At 40.9% G+C, this 15,993-nt stretch overlaps 2 protein-coding genes across 4 annotated transcripts; one reads left to right on the forward strand and one right to left on the reverse strand.

The window, feature by feature from the left end:
- The first annotated feature begins 1,716 nt into the window (after positions 1–1,716).
- LOC118390834 (interleukin-12 subunit beta-like) lies at positions 1,717–4,584 on the forward strand. Its single transcript, XM_035781516.1, has 9 exons — positions 1,717–1,828; positions 1,970–2,060; positions 2,374–2,652; positions 2,737–2,842; positions 3,074–3,240; positions 3,434–3,585; positions 3,881–4,011; positions 4,148–4,178; positions 4,282–4,584. Exons 2-8 carry the CDS (start codon positions 1,970–1,972, stop codon positions 4,173–4,175), a joined length of 954 nt encoding a protein of 317 aa, XP_035637409.1. The 5' UTR covers positions 1,717–1,828; the 3' UTR covers positions 4,176–4,178; positions 4,282–4,584.
- Positions 4,585–4,732: 148 nt separating this feature from the next.
- On the reverse strand, positions 4,733–15,444 carry LOC118390835 (ubiquitin-like domain-containing CTD phosphatase 1). 3 transcript variants are annotated; one of them, XR_004827022.2, is made up of 12 exons: positions 15,255–15,444; positions 14,536–14,710; positions 14,182–14,273; positions 13,982–14,067; positions 13,700–13,815; positions 13,416–13,514; positions 13,291–13,328; positions 12,738–12,836; positions 12,509–12,625; positions 9,724–9,851; positions 9,332–9,576; positions 4,733–9,144 (listed from the first exon to the last, which is right to left on the reverse strand). XR_004827022.2 is itself a non-coding variant. In XM_035781518.2 (11 exons), the coding sequence occupies exons 2-11, from the start codon at positions 14,687–14,689 to the stop codon at positions 9,549–9,551; spliced, it is 957 nt and encodes a 318-aa protein (XP_035637411.1). In that variant the 5' UTR covers positions 14,690–14,710; positions 15,255–15,444; the 3' UTR covers positions 4,733–9,548. The 3 variants fall into 3 exon arrangements, 2 of the variants coding, with proteins under 2 accessions (XP_035637411.1, XP_035637412.1); XM_035781518.2 differs by having other exon boundaries at positions 4,733–9,576; XM_035781519.2 differs by lacking the exon at positions 15,255–15,444 and adding an exon at positions 14,940–15,210 and having other exon boundaries at positions 4,733–9,576.
- Positions 15,445–15,993: the final 549 nt, after the last annotated feature.

Genomic DNA, 15,993 nt, shown 5'->3' on the forward strand with positions numbered 1-15,993 from the left:
TGTGATACCCTTCCTGCAGGCTCATCCTGACATGACCCTCCAGCATGACAATGCCACCAGCCATGCTGCTCGTTCTGTGTGTGATTTCCTGCAAGACAGGACTGTCAGTGTTCTGCCACGGCCAGCGAAGAGTGCGGATCTCAATCCCATTGAGCATGACTGGGACCTGTTGGATCAGAGGGTGAGGGCTAGGGTCATTCCCCCCAGAAATGTCCGGGAACTTGCAGGTTCCTTGGTGGAAGAGTGGGGTAACATCTCACAGCAAGAACTGTCAAATCTGGTGCTGTCCATGAGGAGGAGATGCACTGCAGTACATAATGCAGCTGGTGGCCACACCAGCTACTGACTGTTACTTTTCATTTGGATCCCCCCTTTGTTCAGGGACACATTATTCAATTTCTGTTGTTCAGTTTACACATGTTACGTTTGCTGAAAATAAATGCAGTTGACAGTGAGAGGATGTTTCTTTTTTATTCAGTACATAGCTATTAGGTACACATTCAGGAACCCTCTGGAACCCTCAGAAACGTTCATATGTTTTACATCACAATGAACTTGAGGCGCTATGCTTGAACCTCAGACACAGTTCCCTGTTCCAGTTCCTTGATGACACGTCTCGAGCGTGGTTAGATACTAGGTAGGCAGTGTTACGTGATTCCCACCTCAGCCCAACTATTTCCAGTTCCCCTTCATCGCTGTGTCATCTTTAGTCTCAGCCTCCTACTGCACGTCCAGGATTCCTGTCCTCACGTCACTTCACACAAATGTCATCTAAAGTCTGGGTGCAAACCTGACTTGTCATATGATAGCACAGCCAGGATGGAGCCCACACAAAGTTAGAACAAAGTCACGCCCCTGCAAAAAAGAGAAACCAGTATGGGATCTTGAGATGCCTGGTCATTCGCTCTCATGGCAGATGAATGGATTGCATCACTGCTACGTCCCTCTCAGGTAGTGACATCAGTCACCATACCACAGAAGTTGCAAAAATAGAGCCCCCATCCATTCAGTAGTCGAGTTCTTAATTAAAGGCCCAGTGCAGTCAAAAACATGATTTTACTGTGTTTTATATATATTTCCACAATATGAGTTTGTAAAATGTGAAAATTCGAGTGGATAGCTTGTCTAACTATCTTAGCTGGCATGCCTGCTGGCAAGATTGGTCGACTTTAGAAAAGCAAGAGATTACTAAATAAGACACATAGAAGCATATTTAGTTTCATTAAAAAATAACCACCAGTCAAGAGGACAGAGGTATGCTTAGATATGCAGAAAAATAAACTTTTTATTTTTTTACATAGAATTAATCAAAATGATTATGGCTCTAGATTGCAGGAAAAATTTGTTTCAGGTGTTTGAGAAATGCAAAATTATCCAACTTCCGGACGGAGGGGCCTACCCCCTCCAGCCATCCTCATGCATTTTGTTCCCCCTCAGATTTTGCAGGTGCATGACGCCCCTGCTCCCAGACAGCCCTTTCAAAATGATTGCTTGAGAAAAAGCTCTTTGCCGGGAAGCTATTTTTGTTTCTTTTTGACCATTTTAATTGAAACCGATCACAGTAAGGTACTTAATTATTGCCCAGAAGTGATTTGATATAGAGATACAAACAGCTCCATTGGACCTTTCAACTGACCACACATTCTCAAATCCCATTTAAATAAATACCAATAGGTCAGTTCCTCTAACCTGACAGGCTGGACTTTTTTTTATTTTGAGCGTGTCTGTCTTTACTCCTTGTTCCACTGATATATAAATACTGGCTGGGTCCACATGACAGCACGCCACTCCAGCCAGGCTCACACTCTGCTTATATCTCATTATCAAGGTAAGATATGCACATACTACTACAGTATAGCTTATTGATTGGAGTATACTGACTTTTGTCTGGTTCAGGGGAACGTCCTTAGCATTTCGATCCAATAGATATCAATAGACTTGAAAGTGCTCTTGATTTTCTTTCTGCCAGATGAACGTGTTACTACTCAACGTCCTGTATCTCATCCTACATATGGCATCGAGCAGCCAACACGAGACCATTGTGACTCTCATGCCAAATGGTGACTGTTTTATCTGTTTATCTCTACCTATGTCTACTTCTCTTCTGTGGCTCAGTTGGTAGAGCATGGCGCTTGTAACGCCAGGGTAGTGGGTTCGATTCCCGGGACCACCCATACGTAGAATGTATGCACACATGACTGTAAGTCGCTTTGGATAAAAGCGTCAGCTAAATGGCATATATTATTATTATTATAGAACTTCTGCTGTCATAATATTCATATTTCGGAGACACCAAAGCAATGCAAACGTGTGTATAAAAGGTGTTTGAACATGGAGGCTATACTAAAACATTGGTGGTCATGTGGTTCCCAGTACTTGTCGTCAAGGTGGATGGAAAGGTCTTCACTGAGACGCAGGTCCCTCTGCGATGTGGGGACTACCAGGACACAGAGGTGATCTGGAGGAATGGCAAGGAGCGTCTAGAAAACAAAGGGAACCAGATAAATGTGGACGTGGTGGAGATGATGGGAGGGAACTACAGCTGCCACAACACTGCTGGAGACTACCTCAACCACACTCTGGTGTTGGTGCACGACATACCATCACCCAACAGAATGAGACGCGTCCTCCAGAAGTCACATGACACAGATGGTGTGTGTGTGTGTGTGTGTGTGTGTGTGTGAGAGAAAGATAGAATCAGATCATTTTTTTCATTGGGTTAACCTTTTTACACAGAGTACATCAGATGTTTGGCGAAAAATTATAGTGGAATATTTCATTGCTCTTGGAAGAAGACCGAATATCGGATGTCAGCAGCTGTTGTTTTTGTTCAAGTAGGACGGTAAGTCTTCAAACACACACAGTGGATAGTAAATAGAAACAATAGTCTGCTTTCATGTACTTGTGTTTACATCGTTTGATCTTGTCGCATGAAGTTGAAACGCAGCACAGATGCTCTCTTCATTGACTTCCTGTGGAAGAGCTTATGATCTGTTGTTATGTTTGGACCCGAGGCTTCTCTCAGCTAGAGAGGGCTCCAAGGCTAACCAGGAGATTTGTGTTCCTCATCTAGCACCATCTCTTGCTCCGAAGACAGTGATGGTGAAGGCATGACCTGTCAGGACCAGGATAGCTGCCCCTTTGCTGAGGAGTTGTCCCGCATCAAACTCACTGTATACTTCAGGACTAACTACCTCCTAGAGGACTACACCATCACACCCTTCTACATCCGAGAAATAGGTACAGTAAGGCCAGGATTCACGTGCTCCACACTCATTCACTGGAAACAGCAACAATCACAACATACAGGAATGAGTACATCTCATTTCATCCTAGCTGTATGTTGCTCAGTACATCATAGGATTCACAAGGCCCCCACTTCATCCAATTGAACCCTTCAGAAATATTGATTGTGTCTGGTCTCCCTCCTCAGTGAAACCAGACAAGATCGACATCACCAAGGTGGAGGGGAACACATTTCAGTGGGGGTACCCAGCGACATGGAGCCGCCCCTGCCCTTACTTCCCCCTCACATTCCGAGTCAAAGTGGTCCAACACGAGGCAAGCTGTGACTCTAAGGAAAAGGTATACGCACCTTCTTTTTTTTTGTACAATGATTTTATCCTTGGAATCCCCAATGTCTTGATTTACACTCTAGTCTGTGATACCTGGCCGGTCTGTCTAAGGTAGTGCGGCAGGTAGCCTAAGCGGTTAAGAGCGTTGAGCCAGTAACTGAAAGGTCGCTGACTATGTGAAATGTGCGATGTTCCCTTGAGAAAAAGGCACTTAACTTGAATTGCTCCTCTAAGTCGCTCTGGATAAGAGCATCTGCTAAATGATGTAAATATAAGGTGATGGTACCATCTCTCCTCTTTGATAGGTGTTTATAAGTGAAACCAACATAAATGCAACAGAATTCACTGTTCGTTCCAGCTACAAAAAATATTGTTTCTGCCTCGGGGCAAAGGATGACCTGGTTGACTCCCAATGGAGCCAGTGGACACGTTATGAGTGAGTCTAGACTTGTTCACTGTGTCCTGCCCTCTTAATACACAACTTCATTAGTAGTTAAGAGTGTAAAAAAATTCAACAGCACTAAACTGTGCAAAGATGAAAGATTTGTGACTGGCGTGTCTTTGTACAACAGGGTGAAGAATAAACCTAACAAACACTGACAGGTTTGATGGCTTCTTATCACCCATATATCAAAACATTCCAATACTTTAATTCAATTGTCATTTGTAGAAAAATGTCTAATTTCTGTCTCTTTATTGTAAAAAGGTAAGGAAACCCAGATTAAGACCGACAACATACCATCACTCAGCTTCAACCAAAACATCCAAATATGGATGGATGTACAGAAAATAATATTTGACATTATACTGAAGACAAGTTATGAAATGTAGCTCGTATACCATGTTTGTTGGGATTTTTATTTATTTATTTGTAAAAATTCTGAAATGTAACTACACCATTTATTTATGTTCCTCATCTCTTTTCCAAGACGGTTTTCATTGCTGTAGCACGAAGATGTTTGCTTAAATGATTAAATAGACGCAAAAATAAAAAGCTACTGCGCACCGACTCACGCTCATGTTCATTTGTTTGCATCGGAATCAACAAAGCAAATCATATTTAGACGACTTTAATACACTTGGAACAGGTGAGTATTTACAACGGGTACACTAATTAAAAACTGACGAGACGAGTGTGAAAAATTTGACTACAAAAGTTTATTTTCTAAAAAGTGTCATCTTTTATTTACAGTCGGGATATGTTCACAACAGGAAGCCGGTGTCCGCTTGTTAAAAACATGTTCACGCTGTCCGACCCCCCCCTACGTACTTGGACAGTGAAACTTAAAACTTCTAATTTGGCACTATATACTGAAGCGTTTTGTATTTCAGATCAAATGTTTTACATGAGGTGACAGTACAGAATGTCACCTTTTATTTTAAGGTGTTTTCTGTTTTACTGTTTAGGAATGAATGCACTTTATGCATCTATAGTCCCCCAATTTGAAGTATTTGGACAAATTCAACTAGTGTATTAAATTGTCAAACGTGTAGTATTTGGTGTACATTCCTAGCGTGCCATGACTACATCAAGCTAGACTGTACAGACGTTTTGGATGAATTTGATTCATTTCTATTGTGCACAACATAATGGAAACATAACCAAAACAACCAAAAGCATCCAACAGGTTTGTAGAGTCACAAGCTTGATGTAGTCATCGCGTGCCAGGAATATGGGACCAAATACTACACTTTTTACGACACGAGTGAATTTCTCCTTACTTATGACACCTTCAAATGGGTTGGGGGGGTAGAGGGCTAGATACATAAAGTGCTTTCATTTCTAAAAAGTAAAACAGATGTATAAAAATACCACAAAATAAAAAAAGGTGACATTACGGACTGTTGCGTCGTATAAAACATGATCTTAAATCCAAAATTCTGGAGTATAGAGCCAAATGAAACATTTTAGTTTCACTGTCCAAATATATACATAGGGGAGTGTACAACAGTCTGCAAATGACATCTCACAGGACAACAAATGTGATGGTTTCCTCATCTTTTACAAACCATGTGATTGTGAAGCAAACTTAACTGGAGGTAACAAATATGACAAGCTGAGAACTAAACAAATAATAGTTTGACAAGTGCTGCTTCAGCGACAGACATGAGTTACCATACATACTGAATGTCGGTTATCCAAGTGCTGCTTCAGCGACAGACATGAGTTACCATACATACTGAATGTCGGTTATCCAAGTGCTGCTTCAGCGACAGACATGAGTTACCATACATACTGAATGTCGGTTATCCAAGTGCTGCTTCAGCGACAGACATGAGTTACCATACATACTGAATGTCGGTTATCCAAGTGCTGCTTCAGCGACAGACATGAGTTACCATACATACTGAATGTCGGTTATCCAAGTGCTGCTTCAGCGACAGACATGAGTTACCATACATACTGAATGTCGGTTATCCAAGTGCTGCTTCAGCGACAGACATGAGTTACCATACATACTGAATGTCGGTTATCCAAGTGCTGCTTCAGCGACAGACATGAGTTACCATACATACTGAATGTCGGTTATCCAAGTGCTGCTTCAGCGACAGACATGAGTTACCATACATACTGAATGTCGGTTATCCAAGTGCTGCTTCAGCGACAGACATGAGTTACCATACATACTGAATGTCGGTTATCCAAGTGCTGCTTCAGCGACAGACATGAGTTACCATACATACTGAATGTCGGTTATCCAAGTGCTGCTTCAGCAACAGACATGAGTTACCATACATACTGAATGTCGGTTATACAAGTGTGTATTCAGTGCCTAAGATGCATGTAGACAGAGTACACACAGCTTGGTAAATGATAGTACCAAAGACAGTACAGTATGAAGACAGGCTAAAACAGCTTCTCCAACAGAAATCCCCAATCACACCCGTAGATGATGTCACGGCGACGTTGGCTAGCTTAAGCTAGGGTCTAAAGGCATTCAAATCAAAGGCACTCCTTTGATATAAAGTTTTGGACGAAAATTGAAAATGTGTCAGTTTGTCACAAGGTTGGAGTAATAGCATGTTCAACTACCTAAGACATTGTCTCGAATCTAGGTTGTGCCTTTAGATTGAGAAAACATTATTATAATAATTATTTAACTTCTCCCATTGACGTCTCAAACACCTAGTCTGTTTGGTCTGTTTCGCAAGCGTTTTCCGGAAGCTCGCGATGTTACGCCTCTGGGTTTAGAAACTCTGTGAGAGTACCTTCATTTAACAACTGAAATGCTTATTTAAAATTGACCTTTGCCACCTGACATGAAGGCGGCAAAACATGTCCTTTACAAGAAAACAAGAAGTTAATCTGTAAAATAAATATTTGACAATCCAAAACAGAAAATAACAGAGTAAATAAACCCTGACGTGTTCATATCCTCTGGTAGCAGTTGATCTTTAGATTATTGCATAACTTTGCGGGATGACGTGAGAGCATTTTGATGCTCTAGTGTTAGAGCCAATCAAGCAAAATGTTGGCAAATATTGAATTAACCTAAATACTGCCAAATACTGTTCAATTGCCTCTTAAAGAGAATACTAGTAACAGATACAAATGGGTTTGATTCCATGTTCAGAACCATATCCATTCTTCCAACTATCCAACTGAAAACAATACAATTCTATTTCCAAATGAAACCTCATACAAAATCTGAGAAGTTTAGTCTGAGAGGTTTAGTGTCTAGTGCTTGTGCTGAGTCTAACACAATGCCTTTCAAATTTCCCCACCCGCCTTCAAAAACATCATAGGTGCCAACTTATGTTCAGTCGTTCTACAGCAAGTATAGTTTGGTTCATTAACTTCAGTGGCCTTAACATTTGCCTGAGAATATGACAAAGGTGTTCAGCTCAAATCAAAATTCGGTCAAATGCATAATAATAATTAAAAACAATACTGTTTAGCCACACGCAAAGATACAGTGCCTTCAGAAAGTATTCACACCCTTAGAGACTTCCACATTTTGTTGTGACAAAATGGGATGAAAAATGTATTTAATTGTCATTTATTTTGTCAATGATCGACACAAGATACTCTAATGTCAAAGTGGAAGACAAATTGTAACATTTGAAGAAAAATAAGTATATATATATATATTTATATATTTTTTTTATTCTACATCAATTATATATATATAGTGATTACATAAGTATTCAACCCGTTGAGTCAATACATCCACACCTGGATCGTTCTTTTTAAAATTCTTCAATCTCTGCCAAGTTGGTTGTTGACAGTCATTTTCAAGTCTTGCCATAGATTTTGAAGCAGATTTAAAGTCAAAACTGTAACTAGGCCACTCAGGAACATGCAATGTCATCTTGGTAAGCAACTCCAGTGTATATTTGGCCTTGTGTTTGATGTAATTGTCCTAATTTGTCTCCATATGTCAGTTGAAAAGCAGACAGTCAGGGTTTCCTCTAGGATTTTGCCTGTGCTTAGCTCTATTCAGTTTCTTTTTATCTTAAAAAAAACTCCATAATCATTGCTGATGACAAGCATACCCATAACATGATGAAGCCACCACCATGCTTGGATTTGCCCCAAATATAACACTTTATATGCAGGACAGAGTTAATTTCTTTGCCACAGTTTTATTTTTGCAATGCCTTACTGCAAACAGGACGCATGTTTTTGAATATTTTTATTCTGTACAGGCTTCTTTCTTTTGACTCTGTCATTCAGGTTAGTATTGTAGATAACTACAATGTTGATCCATCCTCAGTTCTATCACAGCCATTAAACTCAAACTGTTTTAAAGTCATCTTTGGCCTCATGGTGAAATCCCTGAGTGGTTTCCTTCCTCTCTGGCAACTAAGTTATAAAAGACACCTGTATCTTAGTGCCTGGGTGTATTGATACACCATCCAAAGTGAAATTAATAACTTCGCCATGCTCAAAGGGAAATTCAATGTCTGCTTTTTTTTTACCCATCTACCAATCTTTGTGAGGCATTGGAAAACCTCCCTGGTCTTTGTGGTTGAATCTGTGTTTGAAATTCACTGCTCGACTGAGGGACCTTGTAGATAATTGTATGTGTGGGGTACAGCAATGAGGTAGTCATTCAAAAATAATGTTAAACACAGTCCATGCACCTTGTTAAGAACATTTTTACTCCTGAACTTTAGGCTTGCCATAAAAGGGGTTGAATACTTACTAATTCAAGACATTTCAGATATTATTTTTTATTTTTTTTAAATTAAAATTTAAATAAGATTTCCACTCAGACATTATCAGGTAATGTGTGTCGGCCAGTGACAAAATCTTTACGTAAATCCATTTTAAATTCAGACTGTAACAACAAAATGTGGAGGGTGTGAAGACTTTCTGAAGGCACTGTAGATGTTATTTCCAGGCAGGCATAGCTGATGTCAGTACACAATGACATAAACTAAACTGCCTGTTGGACAACATCTTCCCTCTCGTTCTGAAATGACCTCTGTGACAAGCAGCAGCATATGGACATCATCCAAATAGAGGCCTAATCCACCTCACTGGTTAGTTAAGTCTGATCAACTCTACCTCAGTGTCAGGTGTACTCAGTAAAAGTCCGTTCCTGTGCTAGCTTCACCATCTCTACTTGGTATGGTGCCATAAGGGAGAGAGCCGGGGGGAGAGAAAGAGAATATGCAACGGTATCAGTATAGAACATGTTCATATAGCTACAGATGATAAGAGTCACTACTTCTGAAAGAGCGATTGGATGAAACCTAACAAAAACCATTGAATGTAAACTGTGTACCGGTATGTGTACAGTACTTACCGTGTGTCTCCCGGGTTTATGGATAGGTGACAGAACTGTTATACTGAAGGTAAACAAAGGATTTCAGAGATGAGGGGGAAGAACAGAAATACAAGCCATACAATGGGAAACAGCTCCCAGTCAGAAACAGGCAGTAGTAGTTTGGTGAGGGCTTCAGTGTCCAGCACTGTTCCTGGTTGAGGAATGACCATCCCTTCACATATCCACAACACTGCTCTCACTGGCTTTGTTTCTTTGACAGATACCTGCAGACATACACCACGACAATGGTCACAAAGCCATCTTCATCTACCAACGACTCACTCAGATAACATTTTAAAAAGTCAGTATTGCAGCAGCAAAACAAACAGGAAACTGAATTAGTTACAGAACAATATTTAAGTAATGTTTACCTCTCCCAATGCTTGTGGTTGAGAAAAGAGAAGTCCTCCAGTTTGGCAATCTCTTTAAGATACTGAGACAGTTTGAAGAGCTCTTTGTCTTTCTCACGGTTTAAGTGCGCTTTCATGAATGGACGAATCTAAAGGGGGAACAAACATTGAAAATGGCTTCTATAAGAATTAACGCCATAATAACTGTCAACTCAAAAGCCTCAAGTAGGCTTTAATTGGGTAACTTACCGTAATATTGAGTCTCAAACAAACGCTGGTCTCTTAGAATTGGGCCGGCCATCACATTTTAGCAAATAAACGCCAGTCTGTAATAAGCGTTGGGTCCAATGAAAGTGTAATTACGCTTGCAATGCCATTTTGTTTGAAATTCTACCGGAACAGTCCAAGCATCAAATCCAATTTCATTGGTCGCATACACGTTTAGCAGATGTTATTTCGGGTGTAGGGAAATGCTTGTATCTCTACCATGTGCCGAATGATTGAGCTCTGCATGTCAAAACGCAATTCTGTTTATGTAAACAGCGAGGAGAACTTATTAGTTCACTCCTTTCGTAACATTTACAATGCACTCTAAAGCCAAAACAGCGTTATTCAGTTGTGATGTAATAGATTTTTTTTTTCTTTTACAAAATCGATGAGAAATATCGGTTTATATCGTTTTGACAATATTGCAAAATTATTTTTGCACTAGTTGACTGTTCCTGCACCAGAAATGTTTGCTAATTTATAAATTGAAATATTACATTTACATAAGTATTCAGATACTTTACTCAGTACTTTGTTGAAGCACCTTTGGCAGCGATTACAGCATCGATTCTGACACACGTGTATTTGGGGAGTTTCTCCAATTCTTCTCTGCAGATCCTCTTAAGCTGTCAGGTTGGATGGGGAGCATTGCTGCACAGCTATTTTCAGGTCTCTCCAGAGATGTCCGTTCGGTTCAAGTCTGCGTTCTGGCTGGGGTAGTCAAGGACATTCAGAGACTGCATCGTCTTGGCTGTGTGTTTGGGGTCGTTGTCCTGTTGGAAGGTGAACCTTTGCGCCAGTCTGAGGTACTGAACGCTCTGGAGGTTTTCATCAAGGGTCTCTGTACTTTTCTCCATTCAGCATTCCATTTAGCTTCGATTCGTCTCCCAATCCCTGCTGCTGAAAAACATCCCCACAGCATGATGCCACCACCACCATGCTTCACTGTAGGGATGGTGCCGGGTTTCATCCAGATGTGACGCTTGGCATTCAGGCCAAAGAGTTCAATCTTGGTTTCATCAGACAAGAGAATCTTGTTTTTCGCTGCCTTTTGGCAAACTCCAAGCGAGCTGCTATGTGCCTTTTACTGAGGAGTGGCTTCCGTCTGGCAATTCTACCATAAAGGCCTGATTTGTGGAGTGCTGCAGAGATGGTTGTCTTTCTGGAAGGTTCTCCCATCTCTACAGAGGAACTCTAGAGCTCTGTCAGAGTGACCATCGGGTTCTTGGTTATGTCCCTGACCAAGGCCCTTCTCCCCCTGATTGATCCGTTTGGCTGGGCAGCCAACTTTAGGAAGAGTCTTGATAGTTCCAAACTTTTTCCATTTTAGAATGATGGAGACCACGGTGTTCTTGGGGACCTTCAAAGCTGCAGACATGTTTTGGTACCCTTCCCCAGATCTGTGCCTCGACACAATGCTGTCTCTGAGCTCTATGGACAATTTCTTCGACCTCATGGCTTGGTTTTTACTCTGACATGCACTGTCAACTTGTGTGACCGTAGACAAGTGTGTGCCTTTCCAAATCCTGTCCAATCAATTGAATTGACCACAGGTGGACTCCAATCAAGTTGTAGAAACATCTCAAGGATGATCAATGGAAACAGGATGCACTCAATTTCGAATCTCATAATAAAGGGTCTGAATACTTATGTAAATATGGTATATAACTGTATTATTATTAATACATTTGTACAAATTTCTAAAAGCTGTTTATTGGTTTCTCATTATGGGGTATTGTGTGTAGATTTTTTTAGTTTTATTCAATCAATTTTATAAGGCTGTAACATAACAAAAAGTGGAAAAAGTCAAGGGGTCTGAATTCTTTACGAAGGCACTGTAGAATCGTAAGAATCCCAACACATGTTCTATCTAGAGGTCGACCGATTATTATTTTTCAACGCCGATACCGATAACAGGAGGACCAAAAAAGCCGATACCGATTAATCGGACGATTTTCTTAAAAATGTATTTGTAATAATGACAATTACAACAATACTGAATGAACACTTACTAAATATAATACATCAATAAAATCAATTTAGCCTCAAATAAATAATGAAACATGTTCAATTTGGTTTAAATAATGCAAAAACAAAGTGTCGGAGAAGAAAGTAAAAGTGCAATATGTGCAGCATCGGGTTTCCCATCCAGGGACTGACCAGGACCAACCCTGCTTAGCTTCAGAAGCAAGCCAGCAGTAGTATTGCAGGGTGGTATGCTGCTGGCATACAGCTAAATAACCTTTAGAACGGTGTTCAAAGTAGTGAGCAATGATTTTGCCATGGCGCACCGCCACAGCTAAATGAAGGCAGCGGATACACTCATTTTAAACTGGCTATAGAACTGATTGATGACAATAGCTGGTTCTTAGAAACATGTAGAGCTAAGAAAAGGAAATCATAATGCAGTGGGCTGGACTTTTCATACTTCGAATGGTAATAAATGCCAGTCTCCAATACGTGTCCGTCTCCAACAACCGCGGTTGAAGAAAATAAACACCCGGTCTATTAAATTAATGGACGTTTTACCATAACTTACCTTCAGTCCGTTCTGTGGGTTCATGAGGAAATTTCTGCCAATGTCGTCGAACATGATGGTGTTCCTCTTGCTGTAGAACTCACTGTACTTGCCCCATATCACCCCGAGAGGCTTCACCTGAAACACACCCAACATGACAGACTAACTGGAGACACAGTTACATCAGGCGAATGGGACATGAATCAGTGGGATTTATGAGGTTTGCATGCTCCAATGTAGGACAACTCACCTCCACTACACCCCTCTTAGGTGTGTGCACGGTGATCATGGCTGCACTGTCCAGCATGAAGGTGATCTTGTAGTTCGGGTTGTCTGTCACTCCTAGCTCCTGAGAAACCAGAGGGTACAGTGAGACAGTCACATACACAACAGGAAGGCAACATCTGATCTGATCTGATGCTCTACACTACAGGTCAACACAGGCTATTAAATCACTGATCCTCAATTTGTATAGTCTTGCTGTGAAAACATGCCGTGAAAACTATTTTGGAGAAACATTGCCCTCTTCTGGCCAAGAAAAGTGTCAACAAGCTAAAGGGAATTTTCAAAAATGTTCTGCTTCATTTTCATCATCTTCAGCACCACGTGAAAATTACACGTTTCTATGTTTTGTAGTAAAAAAATATGTTAACATTTCTCTTCCTCATAGAAACGTGCCATTTTCACATATGGTGATGTTGGGGTGATGCTGGAGCTGAAACATGAAGTTGAACATTTTGGAAAATTCCCTTTCACTGAGAAAGATTTTTTAAAAATAAAAATTTCAGAAGGGAATTACATACTTTCATTTTAGCATCAATCCACTTCATACTCGTGGCAGCTAGAACAAGAAAACTAATTAGGGCGAGTTAACTTGAACTTTCCATTGACTTTTCCAAAATCAAAAAACAAGGAGTTTGGTACTTACACCAAATTACAATGTCATAGTCTTCGAACGCAGAGGTCAAGAACTCATGGAGAAAAGGCCTCATGAGCTCTTGACCTGTCTCTGCACATGACTTGTGATCTGGAATGAAACAAATCACAGAGGAAAACAGTCAAAAGTTTGAAGAATCTTATCTTTCAATAATAATCAGAATTCTTAAACAAAATCAACAACAAAAAATGCACATTTTGAAATTGTGTAATTATGCATTTAACCAGGAAAAAAATAGAATTTCCCAGGACAGTTTTGATAGTCCTCCTACACACCAAACAATGTGTAGTCCACATCAAGTACTAGCAGCCTCTTTCCTTCCCTGGGTGGGTTCATCTCCTCCACTTTGTAGTCTTTGACACGGCGGGCTATCTTGGCCAAGTTCTCCTCTCTAAAGGAGCAAAGTGCATGGCACACAGTTAAAACAAGACCTTGAACCGACTATGAGACGTCTTAGAAAACGTACCATAGTGTCAAGCAACGTTTGAGCCAAATCAATTACTTGTATTACTGGAGCTACAGTATAAATGAGTTGTCTCTGCCATGTCCTACTATACCTGTTCTCTACTTCAATCACCTCCTCTTCAATGTCAAAGTCATTGACAACGTCATCATTCTCTGGGGGAGGTGCTAAAACGTCTTCCTTCGCAAAACAAAACACAAAGTGATTGAGTGTTACAGGTCTTTGACGTGCTAAATATAGGACGACATTGCTTCTGGTGTACTTCTGTCTGGAGTGGATGGAAGAGGAACCCACCAGACTCTCCTCTCTGCTGCCCATCATCATGATCTTGGTCTTGGGTTTGAGCTTCAGTGAGCCCAGCTTCATGTCATCCTCTGCTGGTTTACCTGGGATAGAGAGAAATATTAACACACAATGACTCAGCTGTCAAGACAACACAGACAGGCGCAGAGGTCCACAATGGTGACATTTTCCCAAAAAGAAATCACACGTTCCACTTGCAACTAGCGATGGGAGTTTAGGCGACACGGGTGTCTTCCAAGTCGAGAATGAATAAGGTATTGCCGTGCTTACGGCGAAATAGCAGCCTGTTATCGACGGCTATCACAGCGAATGACGAGACGTTTGAGTCCATCAGCTAGGTCTTACCTTTGACTTTTAATCCTAGGAGTTTCTGTCTCTCTGGAAGAACCCCAGTCAGGGACTTGATAGACTGCTTGAGGTCCAGCACAGTGTCCTCTTCAGAGAGTGTACTGATGGAGTACTCCTGTCCACCCCATTTAATGATCACAGACACAGACATGCTGGCGCAAACCTCAGACACCTGCACCAGAGCAGAATGAAATCCATCAGATAGCTAGCTTACCTACCTACATCTAGACACCATGACAGGATAGCAATCTAATGGAAATCGAATGCTTCCTTTACTTTGCAATGAAAATAAGTGATATATGAAGTTTAATAAAGCTCCCATGTGTTAGCTAGCTATATTTGGCCATCCCTAACCTAAATAGCGAACTAGATTATCTTGCAGAAATTAATCAGTGCAGTACCTTTGTAGTTGCAACATTCAGCCCATTCCATGCAGTAAGTAGGCTAGACGTTAGCTCGGTAGCTTGCAATTATCCGCAACTAATCAATCACTCAGACAAAATCGGATTAAATGATTATTGTATAAACGCACATACTGTCTGGCATGACTAACAAGCAGGCAGTAGTAACAAAACACAGCATTCGTGTCTCTCATTCATCCAACTCCAGCTAGCCACTCAAGCTAGCTAGCAAGCTAATTCAAGGGCCTGCCATACATGGACTGTTGTTAGCTAGGCTATTTGTAGAATAGCAGACAATCCGATGCGTATTCATACCTAAACAATTGCGCTGTGTCACAAAACCCTTGGTTTATGTGGTGTACAGGAACACGTACTAGCTACGATGGGGAATAAATTAATAAAGTAGGTGATTTCTGAAAACTCATTCAGCGTTGATTAATCAGCAATTCTTCCTGTCTCCCAATGATGCCCGGCCCGGTTTGTGACCAAGCACGCTTGGTTTGCGCCTTCCTGTGAGTGTTGTACTACTAAAATACCGACAGATGGAGACAACTAGCAAGGAATATTCTTCTGCTTCGGTGGGGTTTAACAGCGGGTGGAATCCAGTATCATGTTGCATTACCGCCACCAAATGGACTGGAGTATAAATCACTATACTTTGAAATAAAAATTAAAGAAAAAATGATGCTGCCAACTAACCCTACACTCAAAACCCAAAACACATTCTACTATTTTAACCCTATCTGATCCTACATCAGGCCAATGGCCTGGGAGGACAGGACACTACCATTCAACACCCCTCTTCTGCAGTATAATCTCGTAATCTCAAGTATTGTTTTCATTCACATTCTGTACACTTCTCATGTTTTGTTTATCTGTATTTCTCATGATTAAACTCATCTTCTGCACCTGCTTTCCGACTCCCGGCGTATACATAACTGAACCTAAACAGAACCTAACTTCAACGTCTGGAAAAAATATATATTTTCGACATCTTTTCTACGTCATTTTTTGGTCTCGCCAATAGCGGCAGAACGGCAAGGACCGGTATTAA

This window comes from Oncorhynchus keta, chromosome 12 (genome assembly GCF_023373465.1).
Source record: "Oncorhynchus keta strain PuntledgeMale-10-30-2019 chromosome 12, Oket_V2, whole genome shotgun sequence".
Taxonomy (NCBI): domain Eukaryota; kingdom Metazoa; phylum Chordata; class Actinopteri; order Salmoniformes; family Salmonidae; genus Oncorhynchus; species Oncorhynchus keta.

Bases quoted from the DNA above. Each gene is read 5' to 3' on its own strand.
- LOC118390835 (XM_035781518.2), bottom strand. From the start codon at position 14,689: ATGTCTGTGTCTGTGATCATTAAATGGGGTGGACAGGAGTACTCCATC. The intron at 12,837-13,290 runs GTATGTAATTCC...CTGGTTTCTCAG, and splicing joins GGATTGATGCTAAAATGAAA to GAGCTAGGAGTGACAGACAA. The intron at 9,577-9,723 runs GTAAACATTACT...GTATGTCTGCAG, and splicing joins AACCACAAGCATTGGGAGAG to GTATCTGTCAAAGAAACAAA.
- LOC118390834 (XM_035781516.1), top strand. From the start codon at position 1,970: ATGAACGTGTTACTACTCAACGTCCTGTATCTCATCCTACATATGGCA. The intron at 3,586-3,880 runs GTATACGCACCT...CCTCTTTGATAG, and splicing joins GCTGTGACTCTAAGGAAAAG to GTGTTTATAAGTGAAACCAA. The intron at 4,012-4,147 runs GTGAGTCTAGAC...TTTGTACAACAG, and splicing joins AGCCAGTGGACACGTTATGA to GGTGAAGAATAAACCTAACA.